At 40.5% G+C, this 18,141-nt stretch overlaps 3 protein-coding genes across 4 annotated transcripts in view; all 3 read right to left on the bottom strand.

The window, feature by feature from the left end:
- The window catches only part of pxnb (paxillin b), a 50,673-nt gene extending 48,587 nt beyond the window's left edge, over positions 1-2,086 (bottom strand). The window contains exon 1 of the mRNA XM_088335548.1: positions 1,911-2,086. Coding sequence (XP_088191674.1) covers positions 1,911-1,923 — 13 coding nt within the window. The 5' untranslated portion in view covers positions 1,924-2,086. The remainder of the gene's footprint in view (positions 1-1,910) is intronic.
- A 2,107-nt stretch (positions 2,087-4,193) lies between these two features.
- On the bottom strand, positions 4,194-9,203 carry ctu1 (cytosolic thiouridylase subunit 1 homolog (S. pombe)). Of its 2 annotated transcripts, none has more exons than XM_088335544.1 (3): positions 9,089-9,203; positions 7,035-7,535; positions 4,194-5,381 (listed from the first exon to the last, which is right to left on the bottom strand). In XM_088335544.1, exons 1-3 carry the CDS (start codon positions 9,141-9,143, stop codon positions 4,846-4,848), a joined length of 1,092 nt encoding a protein of 363 aa, XP_088191670.1. In that variant the 5' UTR covers positions 9,144-9,203; the 3' UTR covers positions 4,194-4,845. The 2 variants fall into 2 exon arrangements, with proteins under 2 accessions (XP_088191670.1, XP_088191671.1); XM_088335545.1 differs by lacking the exon at positions 9,089-9,203 and adding an exon at positions 8,691-8,986.
- A 1,953-nt stretch (positions 9,204-11,156) lies between these two features.
- On the bottom strand, positions 11,157-18,141 carry crybb2 (crystallin, beta B2). Its single transcript, XM_088335546.1, has 6 exons — positions 18,076-18,141; positions 15,910-15,997; positions 15,682-15,800; positions 15,442-15,574; positions 12,283-12,425; positions 11,157-11,494 (listed from the first exon to the last, which is right to left on the bottom strand). Exons 2-6 carry the CDS (start codon positions 15,970-15,972, stop codon positions 11,326-11,328), a joined length of 627 nt encoding a protein of 208 aa, XP_088191672.1. The 5' UTR covers positions 15,973-15,997; positions 18,076-18,141; the 3' UTR covers positions 11,157-11,325.

The raw sequence follows: 18,141 nt of genomic DNA, 5'->3' as shown, positions 1-18,141 counted from the left end.
TGTCCCCAAGTGTGAATGAGCGGATGAGTTGTCTGTCCCTGTGTGCCCTGCAGCTGGCTGGCAACTAGTTTAGGGTGTCCCCTCCCCACTGCCCGAAGATAGCTGGGATGGGTTCCAGCACCTCCTCGACCCCACTGAGGATAAGCGGTGCGATAATGAATGGATGGATGGAAATAAAATTCCCGTTGGAAAAAAAGATTTGAAGGGAAAAACAGGGTTTTTATTTTTTGTTGTTGACCAGTACACACTTAAGGCACAGGTAAGCTATTTAAACCTGAATTTATGGCCAACCAGTGTTCTTCAACCAGTGTGCCATTACACTTTGTCTCCCAATTTGATCTTTGCAAAGATCATGCCATTGTTCAGTAAGTTTACTTTCTTTCAGCAAAGAGATAATCTTCATCCATACCAGTAGGTGGCAGCAGGTTACTACTTTTTTTTTAATTGTCTGCTTATTAACTCATCCAGGGAAATGCATCTTAAGACTTCTTTTTTTTTTAATAATCTGTTAAAAATTGCACTGCAAAACAAATTCAAAATCAAATGAAGTAAAAAGCCCAGGGCATCGGTTGGAGAGTATGAGGGGATGTCGCCCCATCAGGCGATAGGCATTGACCTTGTTGAAAATTTGCCTCTGGTGAAGGAAAATGGTCTGGCAAACCAGAGGAAGACCACATGCAATGCCTGACGCATGGAGTCAGGTATCACAATACTACATCTACCTTTCACCTCTACTGGTTTCCTAACTTCTTAAGTCAGCTGGGAGTCGAAAATATGAGGGAATGACCTAAGTTCTATGAATATTTATACAGACGAGCATGAATACACACACGCACGAAAAAAGGAGCAATGATGCAAAGATAAATGGTTTTAGATGACATTTAGCACCTAGAAGAAAAAAAACACTCCCTTAAACAATCAGCAGTTTCCAATACAGTAGTGCCAACTTTCTCAGTAACAAGATGTTGAATATATAAAAGGTAATCACATGGATTTTTAGAGTTTCATTTCTTTGACATATTATAAAAGGGTGAGAGGGGTGTAAACAAATACCATACTTATGTGTACGCACATTCCAAACGTTTTATTAAAATTGGTAGAGAATTTTGTTTGATTTTTTTCTCAGTTCAAACTAAGCAGTGAACGTAACAAAGGTTGATTACAAGCTTCGCGATTCAAATCATTTATTGACATCTATGAACACAATACTGACATAAAATTCACAATGAATATCTTACAAGTCCTTCATCAGATACAGCAAAGAGTTGTTTCCCCTCGCTGTACTTTTTCCATTTATCTGTATTTGTTTTCTCCATTCTCTAACATTCATCTCTGGTACAGTGAATACAAATATTGTGATAATGAGATAAAATCCAATGTATGTCACACGCGGATAAATACTCTCCTGCCTGAGAGAACTACACACCACCTCAAACGCTTTATTCACGCTGGAAAATCTTACAATACCCACCTCCCCATCTCAAGACGTTTCCCCTCAGATCTACACGGGTCACGCAGGTCACCTTTATTGACTTCAAAACGGGGAATTTATCCTACAATCAGGCTTTTATTGGCTCACCACCTCCAAACACAACCAGTGACTTCATCAAGCAAATAATTACGGTCCGTGCGAGAGAACTGCAAAATTCGAGTGATGCAGTCCCACGGTGAGTACAAAGGTAAACCCTAGCCCCTATTACATAAATGGATATAACACCTTAGTTGTAAACGTAATAGAAACCAGTGGAAGACGATGCCACGTTCAGTGTAACTTTTCCCTCAAAACACTGGAATGCGCCCCCACAAGTGCTTCCGAAAAACTTTTCCTTGTCACGTTGACTCCTCCGCCCTGTCCCGCTACTTCGAATAAGAACCTCGCCGAATAAGCGACACCATCGGCGGTTACTCACCGAGGTCGTCCATGTCGGATGCTTGCTTACAACCGTACCAGGCAACGTCCACGGATTTCCAAAAACGATCACGCTTGTGTGGGCTTTCCACTACAAACTTCACCGCTGATTCCTCCTGGAAGTTGGTCAGGGTCGTTCGCGTGAACGCGCGATGCGTGTACTTTGACGAAGCGCGCGCCCGGGACTAACCGCGCATCAAGTATTCCAGAGCGACATCTTGCGGCTAAAATATCCACATAACGGGTTGTAAGTGTGGAGTTTTAAAAAATGATGAATCATATTTATACATGAATTGTGTTATTATAATCACGTTTTCGAATTGAAGATACAATCTGCTCATTTTGCAAGATAATGAAATCACTGACCACACAAGTCATTCTTACTATTCAGTGCCATTTCAGCATTGCAACCTTAACTCCGAAATAAAAAATATTCGATGTTTTCATCATTTCATTCAAAAGAGGGACTTTCAAACTATACGTGAAGTGTATTTGTCCAGCTCAGCATATAATTCTGTAACTTTTTTTTTTTTACAAATTACTTCACAGGACATAGGCAGAATGTCCATTTATTTATCTGTGCTTTCTGGCCTCTTTCACTAAGATCTGACACTTTTTCTTTCCTCCTCTCTGACCTTTCGCCACCTCTCTCTTCATTAAGATAAGCTTGTCCTCTCTCTTGGTCTGCATCACAGCATGTCCTGTAGCGCCGCTGCTTTTCAGCTGCAGACAATGCAACCATTTCATAAAAAATACAATCTCTCGCAAAGAGTATGGCATCATCAGTCTTTGCCAAGCCCTCACTCGGACATTTTATTCTGTGAAAAAAAAAAACATCGAAAGTGCATTCCAAAGGGCAACTCCTTGGCATTCGGAAACAAACAAAAAAACAAATTAAGAAAAAAAAACATTCTAATGGTCAGTAAATGTTACTTTTAAAGAGCAAGTGCAGGGAATTAAATATGGAATCACTTCATTCTGAAGAACAAAAATACAGAATCATGAAAAACAGACAAATAAATAACAATCAAAACATATCCCTGGTATTAAGTTGCACCACCTTTGGCCTTTATGACCGCTTGCAGTGTCTGAGGCATGGACATGATGAGCGACAAACAGTATTCTTTATCAATCTGGGGCCAACTCCCTTTGAAGTTGCCAGATCGCCTTTGCAGGTCAAAGCCTCGTTGTGGAGATTTTCTTTCCAATTTTCACCACAGGTTTTCCATTGGGTTGAAATCTGGGCTATTTGAAGGCCATGACATTGACTGGATGTGTCTTTCTCCGAGGAATGCTTTCAGAGTTTTTGCTCTGTGGCATGATCCATTGTCATCTTGAAGGATGAATTAATCATCCCCAAACATTTTTTTCAATTGCACAGTTCTGTCACAAATATTGAGTCCAACTTCCTCCCATTTCCTCTTCATTTGTCTTGTTGTGCATTTTCTGTTCTCAAGACATATGGCCTTTGGGTGTTTGTCTTGGAGCCTACATGTCTTCCATGGCCTACCAGTACACTTGACTTTAACAAAATTCCTATGCTTTCTGTACTTAGTCCAAATCTTCCATGGCGCTGACTGTGAACAGCCCACATCTTTGGCAACCATACATGTAGAGTTACCTTCTTCAAGAAGTTTGACAAGCCTGTCTTTGGTTTCAAGAGTCATCTCTCTTGATGGTGCCATGATTCTTGCCAGTCCACTTAGTCCAGAAGCCCTCCAAGGTGTGATAATTGCACTGTTTTTAAATGCTGACTAACGTGCAGACTTAATCTAAGCTGGGTGAACAATAGAGGAAAGGAAATTGACTGGGTGTGTCCTATATTTCTAATCAAAATGTACTGATTCCATATTTCTTTCCTCAGAATTAAGCGATTCCTTAATAATTTCCCTGCACTTGCTCTATAAAAATCAATTTACTGACATTTGCAATGTTTTTTCTTTTACCCTGGGTCTCGTTTTGTAAATTGTGCCAAAGTTTGACTTCACACACAGACACACATATACTTTTCCTGGTGGTTCTCACATTGGGATTTTGGGGGATACTTGAGCTGCTTAGTCTAAAGCTGACGTAAACGAGAGGAACTACTTTTGTATTTTTTTTTTCAGAGCACTGGTCACCACATAAAATATATATTTTCTTACTTTACCATTTATGATAAAGATGTATGAGAACTTCAACTCAATTTTTAACAATGCAAGATGTCTTTTTTTCAACTGGCGACACCCCAGTGACATAATTATGGATCAGAAAAATTAAAAGGGACATAAAGGACAAGACTTAATTCATTAAAAGTAAAAAGTGTTTTATTTGAATACTAAGCAAAAATACATGTTCATAAAAACATTCATTTTTTAAAAAACACTCTAGATAGAGAAATTTTTTATCCATTTTGAGTAAAATGAGGCTCACCTAGCGGGAGCTGACATGAATATCCTTCATCTTTCTCCAATGAGTACCAAAATCCTCAAACGTTGTGAAAGGCTGGGTGGAAAATAAGAAAATATGGTGCGGTCACTTTGAGTGTTTTAATTTGTATTCTTCCCTGTGCTTTATAGTGCTCGTTTTCAGTTGCACGACACAATACAGCGACATCTTGTGGTCAAATATTACAGCGTCCCTTTAAAAAGAAGCCGCACATAACAGAGTATAAACCTTGAGTAGGAAGTGTAGATACGAATTAGAGCAGACCCGCAAGGGACCTAATGAAAAATAATTAACCCGGATGAGGAGACAATACTTCTTGGGGGGCGCGAGAGGATTTCTTCTTCCGAAGGGGGGGCATGACAGAAAATAATTAAGAAGCACTGCCCTAATCCAACCCGAAACAACATAATGTTCCAAGGTTTAAAAATCCAAGTAATTTGTATAGTTTTATTGAAAGCAACAACTATTACCAGAGAAAAGGCAAACAATAAATGTGTCATCAATTCCTGTCAAATGTCAACCACCTTCAACTTCCTCTGCTCCTTTTCAGTGAGCGGTTGATTGTTGACGATTTTATCGTGCAAGCGGTGGTGTTTTCCGATACCCAATTTGGGCAAGCCTCTGTTCAGCCCCTCTAGGAGCACGCATGACTTGCACAAAGTCTGACTGGAAATATAACCACACTTGCTGCACGTCCCCTGCACGGGCATCTTCACACCCTCTCTGATGGAAAGATTCTCCCCCGAATGAATTATATCGATGATTGTGCTGGAACGTATGCTCTCCAGATCTTTTAAAAAGGTCCTCGCGTGGCCGCGATAAGCATTGGGGGAGTAGATGCATTCGGTGGAAAAGTAGTCCAACTTTTTGAAGTAAGCGTACAAAACGATCTCCTTCTCGTAGGCGTATTTGAGAGGCTTGCAGCGCGGTATGACCCCGTCGCCTTCACTGTGCGTGGAGATGGCAGTGCAGCGGCGCAGACGGGCAATGTCGCCTCGAAGAACATTCATCAGTACGGTTTCCGCTACGTCATCTGCATTGTGACCTGCGGAAAAACAAAATCATCAGATTTCGTAATTACACGCAATGTTGCATTATAAACACATCAAAGATTGTGGCTATGTGATATTTCTTGTTGTTATATGTTGGGATATTTGTTATATGCGAGTCATATACTTCAATCAATTAGAGTAATGTTTTATTGCTGCCAAACCCATTTTAAGATCATTATTTTAAGGAGGAGTGTCAAACTACACCCCGCGGGCAGGATCAGGCCCGCTAAAGGATATAATCCGTCCTACGAGGCAACGCGGAGAAGCGGGCAAGAGAAAAAATGAGCCTCATCACATGAAACAATAACTTTCAGTTTTAAATATGTCCACTGCAAGTTGCCAAAGCCAGGCGCCACTCTTAAAGCAAACCCCTCACTGTAGCTCTATTTGTGACCGACATTTATCGACCAGATAACATTTGAGGAAACGGCCATCCCAATGTTATTCTATTTAAAATAGAAGCAATATGATTGCACTCACATGGGGTGCATAAATGTCTCTTAACTACAACATTTGCTACTAAACTAAGCTTTTTATCTCCAGAGATTGGAACATATCAGTAACCCCCTTGATTAAAAAATACAAAAGCACCTAGGTCTTTGCAGAAGATTAAAAGGGTTTAACTCTTTTGTATGATGCAAATGAAATCTAACAGCAAATTTCCAGAATTCAAGAAAAGATTTTCATAAAAACGGAAAAATACATAAATAAAAAAGGAAAACAAAATTATATAATTAAGGGAGCTGTACAGAATTTTGAACTTTTTTACTCTCAGCCGCCATTTTCTTGCTTGTGTCATCATTGTAGCCGCTGTTAGAATATTTGTGATGTGCGTGCAAGTATATGAATGTTGACAGACTCTAAACCAGCAGGCATGACACTGAAAAAATGTATCTACTATACTTTTTATTAAATCACTTTTTTTTTTTTTTATTTCACTCAGTGACATTGAAGTGAGCACTAAAAGTAATAATACAATTATTAATGTAATTGAGGCAGGCCTCTTTCAGCACTTTACATGATTGTAGAACGTTGCTCATATAGTTCTCTATGCAGTGTTGTATGCTACACAAACAAAGAAACTGCAGGGAGGAGCTCTACCCACCCATTTTTCCTACCTAATGTGTTACACCCTGAACAGCGTTGCTAAAAGTAAGATAAAAGCAGATAGACATTGTGGGAAAAAAAACATAAGGGCTTTTTGAACTAAGTTTGGCATTGTTTCCAAGATATATAACTTTCATATTTCAGGACTCCTAAGATGATGAATCCCACCTTTAAACCAATCATTTGCACTTAAATTAGTGTTTTGAGTGCTTGAGTGTTCTAATTTGCATTAGTTTTCCCGAGTTAAGTAAATAAACTGTAATGAATCCTATTATTGTTTTTATTTATCTTTACAAATGCAAGGTTGATTAACACTAAAAGATAATTTTTTTGTAAAGGAAATAAAATATTGAGGAAAAAATAGCCTCAGTAATTGTATCTTACATCCCTGAATCATAACTTAATAGTGAGACACTAAGGCACACTTTTAATGGCAATTATTTACTAGCCCGGCCCCCGGAAGTGTTCTTTTTCTACCATTTTGCCCCTGAACTCAAATGTGTTTGATCCCCCATGAAATACACAAATATTTTCATTACCTGTGCAGATCTTGTCCACTTTCAACATGGCAGCTCCCCTATCCAGTGCCTGTCGTCGGAAGACCCCGCAGAAGGTGCAGTTATTTTTTAGTCCCACTTGCTTGACGATGGCATCCATGGTCCAGCCGTAAAGCTCCTCGTACGACACGATCTTCAGCGGGAGTTCATATTGTTGCTGGTTCCTCTTCACCGTCTCCAAAGAGTCGTCCCGATATCCAGTGATGCCCTCGTCCACAGAGAGGAGCATGAGGTTCAAGCCGTACGAGTAGCGTTCGTTGAGGAGCTTCATGATGTGGGCGAGAACTGTGGAGTCTTTGCCCCCAGATGCGGCGATCCCAACGGTCTCCCCGGGTTGGAATAAATTGGCGGCAATGATAGTTAGATGCACCTCCTCCTCAAAGGCCTTGAAGAAACACTCCTTGCAAAGCGAGTGGCCCGTTTTCGGACGCTTTAGCATAGCACGCTTCTCAGCGCAGCTGCTACACTGGACAGGCATGTTTGCTGTTGGGAGATTAAATAGGTTTAGAATGAATAAAAACAAACACTGTAAAATTCTGAATATAAGTCACGACTTTTTTCTCGAGCTTTCATCCGCGGCTTAAGTAATGATGCAACCAATTTATGCATTTTCTAACGGCTGCCAGGGGCGCCCAAGCAGTAAAGGTTAGAGTAAGACACGTGGAATACAAGTTTATTATACTGTAACTTTGCGCTTGAAAAAACACTATCAATAAGAAAGCCTCATCACAAAAAATGTGTCATACGAAAGGGGAGCGCTAACTACCATATTGGGAATAATTTTACGAGTCTGTTTATTTGTAAGCTGAAATAATGTGGCGAAACGAACGAATTACAAGAAGCAACATACAACAAAGCAGAAATATTTAATGTGGATTTCTATTTATCTGTCAGCATTATTGTGTGTAAATTTGAGTAAATATTTCGCACGATTAGAGTCTACTGTCCTGAATGTTAGGTAGCCCTTTTTGCAAACATTCAAATAAGTTGAAGACGGCCATGGGACGTAATGGTGAGTTACCATGGCTCTATAGTTTTCAGTTATCTTGTTTCAAACTGATCGTGATGTTTCTCTGATGAGTATATTTTAAAGCCCAAGAGTTACATTTTCCTTTTATTTTCCTGTCCTTTCCAGGTGTCTGGTTGGTCGAGGAGTGAGGGAGAAGGACGAACCTGGATGGGTCAACAGACGAGAACCAAAACCTTGACCTGAGACATGGCATCATCTGCATTGACCAGATGGCTGAGAATGGAAGCCAGGTCTTCACTGCCTTTTTGAAAAATTTAAGTTATTACCAATGTTTATGGTTGATGTTGATTACGTTTTGTGTTTTATTATCCTATGTAACATTTATTGCAGCCTGGTCGTCCTGGTAGGGGGATTCCCTCTAGTGTGGCCCTTTCTCATAATTTCTTTTTTTCCTCATGGTCAGGTTTGAGAGATTCTCATAGCCCGAATGCAGGTTTCAGACCAGGGGATTGTGTCATTGTGGCCTCTGCAGTTCTTTGAGACATTTTGTGATTAAGGGCTATACAAATTACAGTAACGTTCAAGCAACACAAGTTAACTTGGGACCAATATCATGGTTAGCTTCAACTAGCCTAGGATAATATAATATGTTTAAATAACGATCCTACCATTCAAGCAGAGTCACAGTTGAAGAATGGATCCCAAATTGGGTAGAAGAAGTAGAAAACAAATGACAATTTATGTAGCTCACAAAGCAAAAATTAAAACATTGTCAGCCGCATGGTGTACCGAACAGCAGTGTTCCACTTCCGGCCATGGGCTCGTTTTCGCAAATAGGAAGTGACGGTACAAACCCGCACCGCGTCCTATTGTTGACACCACAGATACATATACAGTAGAAGCTAAATAAGATGCGCTACATCGAGCAGCGTACCCAACGCCGTGGCATAGAGTACCGGAAAACCGGACAAACCTTTCATCGTCAAATGTTTTTGCCCCCAGTTTTTTTTAATCATTCAATATTTTCTGTTATAATAGCGCGTTTTGAGGATGACAAAATAATTACCTGCATGAAAATCAATTGTAAAATGAGCAAGATATGAAATATCTACAGTGTACATATGTTGCCTTAACGAGGACGTTGACTTAACCAATATGGCCGTTACGTAGGCACGCTAGCTAGCGCGTTACCACCGCGCGCTCTTACAGCGCCCTGACGTATCTAGTGTTTAATGGATATACAATATGTTATTGACACTTTAAACCTGTTTTTTGATGTTTTTTTTACAATTCTATCCTCAATTTGATTTCCAACCTCACAATTTAAACGGAAATTTGGATAAATTAACATAACAGACTTAAGTTTTGATGAAGTATTACCGGGCTTGATGCCACGATGAAATTTCGACAAAGACGATAGTGCTTAAAACTTCCATCCATCCACTTATCTGCACCGCTTATCCTCAGTAGGGTCGCAGGGGTGCTGGAGCCCATCCCAGCTATTTTCGGGCAGTGGGCAGGGGACACCCTGAACTGGTTGCCAGCCAGTTGCAGGCCACACAGAGACAGTCAACTCACTTGCTCATTCACACCTAGGATCAATGCAGGATCGGGGGAGAACACGCAAACTCCAGACGTGGAGGCTGCGGTAGCTGGACTTGAAACCTAGGCCTCTTCTCCATTTGTTCCGGTAAAATCAATCATGGTATCATAGTGATAGTGGAAATTAAACTATATTACAAATGTAGCATTTAACAAATTGTTCGAATTAGTTATTTGACTCCATTAACCAAGCACAAACTTTATTCTCCTAACAATGCATGCTCTTTTCTTAATTTTAGGGAAAAATATTGACAAGAGACAGGCCGAATTATTGTTGAATTCGTCTAATTAGTCTTCGTCGAGCCTCCCATCTCTCGTCTCTGCTCCCGTCTTTTTTTCCCGTCTTCCTTTTTTTTCCACACGTCGGGACATCAGCTCCTCCCCCATGGGCAGGCCAGGAACTCCCCACCTCGTCTGACCGATGCGTCACGAAGCTAAATGAGAACCTATTTAGCAAAACAAAATATGACGGAAATAGAAATTGGATATAACATCTGTCAGGTAAGTTAAATCGAGCAATCGGGGGAGTTGATGCTGTTATTCACCTGTCCTTGTGGAAATATAAAATTAAACATATATTAAACAGTTGTATGTATTTGGTGTTTTCAAGTCAAGTCAAGCCACTTGGTAGTTTTTTTTCTTGTTGCATGGATTTTTTTTCATAATTCTGGATCTATTGATATTTTTATTTAAAAGGATCAGCACCTGGACTTTATTAATGAATTAAAGTAAGACAATAATAGTTTGTTGTTTTCTTGCTCTGCCAACCAAAATTTAAATTAGAGTTAGGTACGTTTATTTTTCAATCTGACTGTGCCTCACCAGACTTGAACCTCACCCCATGGTTTTACTGGAAGTCTGTGGCATATAGCCCATTGCTGGTTTTATTTGATGGAACCACTCTTAGTGTTCGTAAATCCATCCATTATCTGCACCCCTTATCCTCAGTAGGATCGCAGAGGTGCTAGATCCCATCCCAGCTATCTTCCAGCAGTGAACCCCTCAACCGGTGCACCATGGGGCTGCGCGCTAAACACCCACCCACTATGCCGCCCTTGTTTATGAATTATAAATAGTATAACAATTCCAAGCGGCACAGCAACTGAGTGGTTAGCGCGTCCCTGGCAGAGTTCTGAGGTCATGGGTTCAAATCCAGCTACCAGCCTTCCTGTGCTGAGTTTGCATGTTCTCCCCGTGCTTGTTTGGGTTTCCTCCGGGGCACTCCCACATTCCAAAAACCCAGCAAGTGAGGTCAATTGGCCGGGCCACAGTGTCCAGCGGTGTGAATGAGAGAGCGAGTTGTCTGTTTCTGTGTGCCCTGCTGGCCGGCTGGCAACCAGTTCAGGGTGTCCCGTGCCCACTGCCTGAAGATAGCTGGGGATGGGCTGCAGGGCCCCCGTGCCCCTTGTTAGGATAAACGGTGCATATAATGGATGGATGGATGGATTACTTTTCCAAATTAGCCTCGAAAATACATTTTATGACACGTTGCAGCACAATCTGATGATTTTCACAGAACAAAGACACTTGACTTGTAAGCAAGAAGGAAGAAGGAATTTATTTAGTGGTGTCAAAGAATTCGCTTCTGCAACAGCTGCAAGGAATCGAACTATGGGTGCAGTTTTCAACTAATGAGGGAAATAGTCTTTAATAAGACTAAGCTTGCAGAGTCAAGGTTTAGGCTAGGTAAAACTCATAAGCCTAGTTGACGGGGTGAAAAGCACCCCTCTGATGCCACTGCATGTCTCGGATGCGTCGAACCGACTGGATCTGTGGAACCTGGGCGCCAAACTCTGTGTTGTCCTTGTACTCGCCCTTTTCGAACAGGAACTGGTAGCCTCTGTAGCCAGGATATTGATAGCCCACCCAACTGGTCCATTAAAGGAAACAAATCAGGATGAGTTTAATGCCAAGGGGAGGGGTCAGGTTCGTTGCTTCTTGAGACGTTTACTATGTTACCCTATTCTGGTGGTTCTCAAATAGTAGGGCGGGCCTCCATTGGGGCCGGGGGCGCGAGACTCCGCCAACTAGGATAGTTTGACATTGTGAACTTTGTTTTTAACTTTCCTTGAATAAAGTGCAATTGCACCTCCACTACATTAGGGGGCAGCAGTGGTCTCATTGACTGTGCACTCAGTGGTATCTGCAGATGCATAGCCAACAGAATGAGTATGAAGTGTAGATGCAAAGTGTTGCAAACCATCCAGTGACACAATGAAAAAATATTTAAGGGTGATGAGAAGACAGGCGGCGAGAGGCAGTGATAAAAAGGAAAATGAAAGTCTACTGAAAGCTAAGAAGAGAAAGCTTATCGAAGCATATAAAGCAATCAGCTTCACTGCGACTACTGTTGATGGCGGACAGCATGAGCCAAATGAATTAAGTTGTCAATTAAAGACCTCACACCAAAATCACGCTGATAAGACGCTTGAGTTATTTGGGGGTGCCGGGCGGGGGTTCAATGGCGTGACAAAAAACAATTGGGAAGCACTGCCCTAGTCCACCACAGTTACAGCTCATCAGCCAGCTCTGCACAAGTCAGATTCTGTTCACTGATTCAGCTGTGTTAGAAGAGGGTAACATGGAAAACAGTCTCTTGAGGACCAGGCTTCGCTAATACCGCCATGGGGGATGGCGAGTAGCTGCAGACGGACTTACGTGCCGCTCTGAACGCGAACAGAGGAAACTTTCTCCTGGTAGCCGTGCGCGTGAAAGCTGGGGACGTCATCATCGATGATTTCTATCTTCTTCCCCGCAAAGTTGGGGTTCTCATAAAGGACAATCTTGTGCTCCTGGCTGTCCTGGAGTTGGAAAAAACATTCCTAATGTCAGTTATTGTTTAGTCAACTGCTATAATAATTGATTTGGAGTACATGGAAATCAGCCATAACATCAGTGTCTCAGGTAATGAATGACCTATCTCCACTTGCTTGTTTTGATTGAAATTGCTCATGTGAATGAGCTGTAATTGGTTATTATGTGAGCCCTAACAGTCATTTTCATTTAACCGCAAGTGTCGAAATGCTTTGTGAGATGCATAAAAATGGGCATATTATGCATTTATATTCAATATATGCTATGATAAACACCTATTGGGATACTGGGAGGCTGCATAGAACATATGGTTGCAAAGCAAATTAATCTATATATGAATATGCTTATATGTATAGAACTATTAGCAGATAATGATCTGCCATAATTAAGAATTGAGATAATTTTTAAGATTTATTTTCAAATTTAGTTTCAGCAGAAGAATTAAAAATATTAGAAAATGATAAAAATAACCATCAAAATGAGCATAATTCAACCACTCCAGGGTGTCCCCTGCCCACTACCTGAAGATATTTGGGATGGGCTCCAGCACTCCCGCAACCCTAGTGAGGATAAGCGGTGCAGATAATGGATGGCAGGATGGATTAACAAAAATATATTTTTTCGGAATATTTTACTAAAACAATAAATATCAGTAAGAAGTTACAAGATAACAAATTAGGTTTAAAATATCAAAATAAAATATAGTGAAAGGATAATGCAATGCCTATATTGAATAGAATTTGGTATGACAAGTCAGCTCATTTTAATCAATTTACTAGAACAATACTGTTGCTTATTTTTAAGATTTGTTTTCTATAATAGTAGATACAAATAATATATTAGAAATGAAGAAAGTAATTATTAAAATTAGTTGAATCATTATCTTTTTAAAATTATGTTTAGTAAACAATATAAATACTAAAAGGCTTTATCTTTATCTTTATCTAAAAAAGGTGTTAAAACTATTTTATGGTTGATAAGTTTGATCTGTTTTGAATGTCGGACACCTGTAAAGGAGAACAAGGAGAGAATCATTCAGAAAAGAAATTCCAACCTGTTCTAAAGGCCCTTCCTTTTTATTGAATGTCCTAGGTTAAAATCAAAGGATGAATAAATCAAAGAACGGCAACATCATTGACCAATAGTGACAATGATATTTAATAGTCGAAATAATGAACTGGCAAACCATGAAGTCTCCTTTGCAAGTGTCCAATATTTAAAAACAGAATAGACTTATAATCGTAGAATGAGGAAAAAAAACAATCATTACAATGATGAGCAGGCCATTTAAAGAATTAAATATGGCTATTTAAGGTAAGGATAAAGTACACTATTATAAAATAAATCTTTGGATCAAGTTTAATCATTTGCTAAAGATAAAAGGGTTTTGTGTCATGATTACCGATTGAAATCACCCGTGCCCGCTCATTTGGGGCCAACCGCTGCGGGCTCTGATTGGCTCCCTGTCCCTATTTAAACCCAGTTCTGTTACTCCCCTGTTGTCAGTCCGTCTGCTAACCTCTGTTTATACAAGGCAAGCCTTTTTTCGACCCTGACTCCCGCCTGTCCCGTTTTTGCTCCCGTTTGTCTATGACCTGTTTTTATCCCGACCACGCCTGCTCTCCCGTCCAAGCATACGAACCATTTTTGATCCTGACGATGTCTACTTTCCCATCCTGGCTTACGACCCGTTTCCGACCCCGACCACGCTTCTGCTCTCCCTGTCCCGGCTACCGACCTGTTTTTCCGTCCCTGACACCACCATTGTTCGCTGCAGAAGATCCACTTCCGTATTCGAATCACAATCCGAGTGCGAGAACGACTTGCTTCCCGCGTCTAGCGAGCACTGGATCGCGAGCGCTGCCCTTCCTCTCTCTATCTCAATGAACTTGTGAGAAACGTTACGCGATTGGGTATACACTTTGTTCTTGACGTGAGTTTTTGTTATGTTTGTTGTAATACTCTCGGGGAGAATAACATCCATGCAAAGAGTACTACATTCAGAGATGTAGTACTACAACATAGACAGGTGCTGGAAGAAGTTGAAAGCTTTAGGTACTTGGGTTGTGGTGGAATGGAGTGTGAGGTATTGCACAGAGTGAATCAAGGAGGCAAGGTTTTGGGTGCTCTGAGGAGATTGATGAGCAACAAGATGGATGTTAAGAGGGGACTGTATGAGAGTTTGATTGTGCCGACTGTGTTGCATAGTGCAGAGACTTGGAGCCTGAACGCAGATTTAAGAAGGAAATTAAATGTTTTTGAGATGAAGTGTTTGAGGAGTATGTTAGGAGTGACAAATTGGATAGATTGAGGAATGAAATTGTGAGAGACAGAACTGGATCAGTCGTGGAACTGAGCAAGCGTGTTGATAAGAGAGTACTCGGTTGGTTTGGACACATGGAGAGGATGGATGAGGAGCGAATGTTGAAGAGGATCTACAGAGCAGAAGTCAACGGAAGGAGACCAAGAGGAAGGCCGCTATTGACGTGGATGGATGGTGTTATGAGTGCACTGGAGGAAAGAGGTCTAAATCTAGTGAAAGCTAGAGCTTTTGTTGGTGATAGGAATGAGTGGAGAGGTGTTGTAAAAGGATAGTGGGATGTTTGGGCGCGTTCTAAGGGATGGGCCGGGCACCCGTATGATGCAGCAGGGGTAAACCAGTGAAAGCTGTCAGGCGCTGCTGTTGAACAAAAGAGTGTGTTTCGCACCAGACCCGAGGGATATGGCCGCTTTCTTGTGTCCCATTTCATCCGGAGGGATGAAAGCATGACCAACTTAGGTGCCGAGGTGCTTAACTTTTTGTGTGTGGTTTTTGCTACTTTTTCTCTTTTTTAAAATTTTCTTTGGTTTTGTATGTGTTTGTCTTGCTGTCGGTCAGTCCTCTCGAGGGATATGACCAGGGTAGATAGATAGATAGTACTACAACAGAAAAAAATGTAAATGAAAAGTATATAAATTGACCTTCAAGGAAATGAAATTAAAAATCGAAGTATGCTTTCTCACCACTTTAATTGGTCGTAATGCAACGACGGTGTCGCTGCGCCTGCTGTTGGTCCAGGAATCCCAGCGAGGATACTCCCCCTTCTCAAACACATACTGCTCCCCCTTGCAGTCTGCCTGTTCATATCCCACCCATCTGAGAAGAGTCAAGAAAATAAGAAATTCAGGGTGAAGAAAAAACTGACCGCACAAGAGCCCCCTTCTCGAATTGTACTCCGAGTCCGTCTGCAAAGCCCCACTCACGGTCCACAAAGCACCAGTATGGAGCCCACTTTCTCCACGCCAGCTTCCTGGAGGTTGTTACAGGGACCAGTCAGCTCATGGCACCGTCCCTGGAAGTTTTCCTGTTCATAGATGACCAGCTGTGGGAGATATGAAGTCAAATATCAAGTAGAAAAAAAAGAAAGTTTGCTGCTAAAATGGCCAATATCATTCAAGTTATTATGTATTATTCTCAATGAATACATTTACCTTGAGTGCACTGGAACCTGGCTGCTGCTGCTTGGATGCAGGGTTCTGGTGGTCCGTGGCCATAATAATTTTATGGGCAAAGATTAAACTGAAGAAAAAAAAACAATAGTAAAGTAACACAGGTGGATGTTCTCAATTTTCTTTTAAATTGGACACTAAAGAATGCATGCAACAGATCAGGGTTCTCCAACATGAGTACCCATTAAGGACAGTTGAGGTGGCCGCAGACCTGTTCTGCAAATAGCTCACCAGTGCTGGGTCATTGTGATTTTCCAGTCAAATTATTTTTTTGCAGTGGTTGACCGAGTCGGTTTAACCCTATTTTAAATGATTAACCTGGTAATAACATAGTAACCTTCTGGTAATGATGCAATAAGTTGATCTTTTAAAAATTAAAATAAATACATTCCAATTCATTCAAGTATTGATAGTTATTTTCAAGCAATTAATTATAATTATAGCGTGAAAATCTAGTCATGTAATAAATGAATGTATTTATTCATCTTTTTACTGGTTCATTTTTACGATTTATGGGTTTTAGAAAGCAAATAAGCTAAGAATGTGCAATTTCTTTTAGCTAGCTATCTGGTTATAGCTAGCTAAATTTGACTTTTTTGCATGCCATCTAGCTAAATTTTGGCCTCCTTTCTAGCGAGCTATCTAGTCTTTAGCTTTCTAGCTGGCTGTTTTGTTGTCTTTTTAGTTTTTCAGCTAGCTAAGTAGCTCCATTTTAGTTTTCTACTTGTTTACCTTTCTAGTTAACTATCAAGCTATCTTTTTTTAGCTATTTAGTAAGCCATCAAGGTAAGTTTCTGTTTAAGAAAATCAAACTGGATGCCCAATGCACTAATTACAGTAGTAACAAAAAGTAGCTTTCAGCTTGAAAAAGGTTTGAGAACCCTGCAACAGATTTTTTAATGATGCCACACGAAACAAGATCTAAAAATACACAACCAAGAAATCAGTAATAAATGGATCCATAGTTTGTGTGGGCTGCACTCAAAGGGAAATTGTGTATTATTCGACTATACGTCGCCTAGGTACAATCGAAAACGAGTGTCAAAAAGCACAAGGAAGAATACAAATACAACCCAACTGTACTCTTCTTATTCTTTTAGCCGGGGTTTCACTTTTTTTTGGGTTAGTCATTGCAGCAATTATGTCAGCTTCCCGTAGGTAAGGTTCATGTTATGAAAAATAAATCAAATGAAAATAATGCGTCCACTGAAACATGAAGAGAAGCATGGCGGCAGCTAATATTTTAGCGTTACATTGAAAATTCATCCATTAAATTTGACTCTGAGGAAAATCAGAAGAACACAAAGAAATGCTGATCCCCACTTAACACTCCCTGGATTGATATCGGATTCGGGAAGAGACTGAAGCGACGTCGGAGAGAAGACAATGGCGAGGCTACAAGTCCTGCCTACTGCTAACGCTTGGTTACGTAACAACTCCCCTAAGCTACCGCTGTAGAGCCTGTATCTCACCAACACAATTTTAATTACCCATGAAACTGATGACCTGGAGCTACAACTCACGGGAAACCGCTACATTCGTGACTCTTGTGTTTTAATCGTTACGGAGACCTGGCTCACTTTGAGGATCCCCGTTGCAAGCATGCCGCTAGTCGGCCGCTCTCTTCATCGTTTTCTTACACTAGCCATCCAATTTCGTTTTATTATTTTGTACAATAAAGAATATTTATTTAACTGCAGTTATGTGTTCAGTTTTTTTTCTGTAGATCTGTAGTTCTTATTTTGTTACATTTGTATATAGTACATGTAACTGATATCTAATAAATAAATAAACGTTTTCACTTCGCAGGTTTTAACCACGGCAGGACTTTTTTGAAGGAAACTCCTGTGAAAAACAAGGGACTCTATTTTAGAAAATATGAAATATTTTCATTTATTCAAAAGCATAAAACGTTTTTGAGAAGAAAAATCCAGCATACAGATCACAGTATTCTGAGATCCCTTTTCGCACACGACCACAATCAAATGTAAAGCATTTTAATAACTAAAGAAAATAAGCATGCATGCATCATAAAACTAAATAGTCAATATTTTTGACAGCGTCTCATGTATGTCATCGAACTGAGAAAAGAACCGAATGAAAAAAAAATAACTTTTTAAATATGAATCAACAGAGATGAAGTCTTACCTGCGCCAGTTGGTGCCAGTGTGCTGGTGACGATGCGCAGCGTTCAATATATACGCGCACGACAGG

This window comes from Urocampus carinirostris, chromosome 5 (genome assembly GCF_059441175.1).
Source record: "Urocampus carinirostris isolate Australia breed hairy pipefish chromosome 5, RoL_Ucar_1.0, whole genome shotgun sequence".
Taxonomy (NCBI): domain Eukaryota; kingdom Metazoa; phylum Chordata; class Actinopteri; order Syngnathiformes; family Syngnathidae; genus Urocampus; species Urocampus carinirostris.
Note: the sequence above shows the minus strand (reverse complement) of the source record. Positions and strands in the feature narration are given on the sequence as shown.

Bases quoted from the DNA above. Each gene is read 5' to 3' on its own strand.
- crybb2 (XM_088335546.1), bottom strand. From the start codon at position 15,972: ATGGCCACGGACCACCAGAACCCTGCATCCAAGCAGCAGCAGCCAGGT. The intron at 15,801-15,909 runs GTAAATGTATTC...TATCTCCCACAG, and splicing joins CAGGTTCCAGTGCACTCAAG to CTGGTCATCTATGAACAGGA. The intron at 12,426-15,441 runs GTGAGAAAGCAT...TTCCAACTCCAG, and splicing joins CATTACGACCAATTAAAGTG to GACAGCCAGGAGCACAAGAT.
- ctu1 (XM_088335544.1), bottom strand. From the start codon at position 9,143: ATGTACACTGTAGATATTTCATATCTTGCTCATTTTACAATTGATTTT. The intron at 7,536-9,088 runs GTAATTATTTTG...ATCTCCCAACAG, and splicing joins TACAATTGATTTTCATGCAG to CAAACATGCCTGTCCAGTGT. The intron at 5,382-7,034 runs GTAATGAAAATA...GTTTTTCCGCAG, and splicing joins AGTGGACAAGATCTGCACAG to GTCACAATGCAGATGACGTA.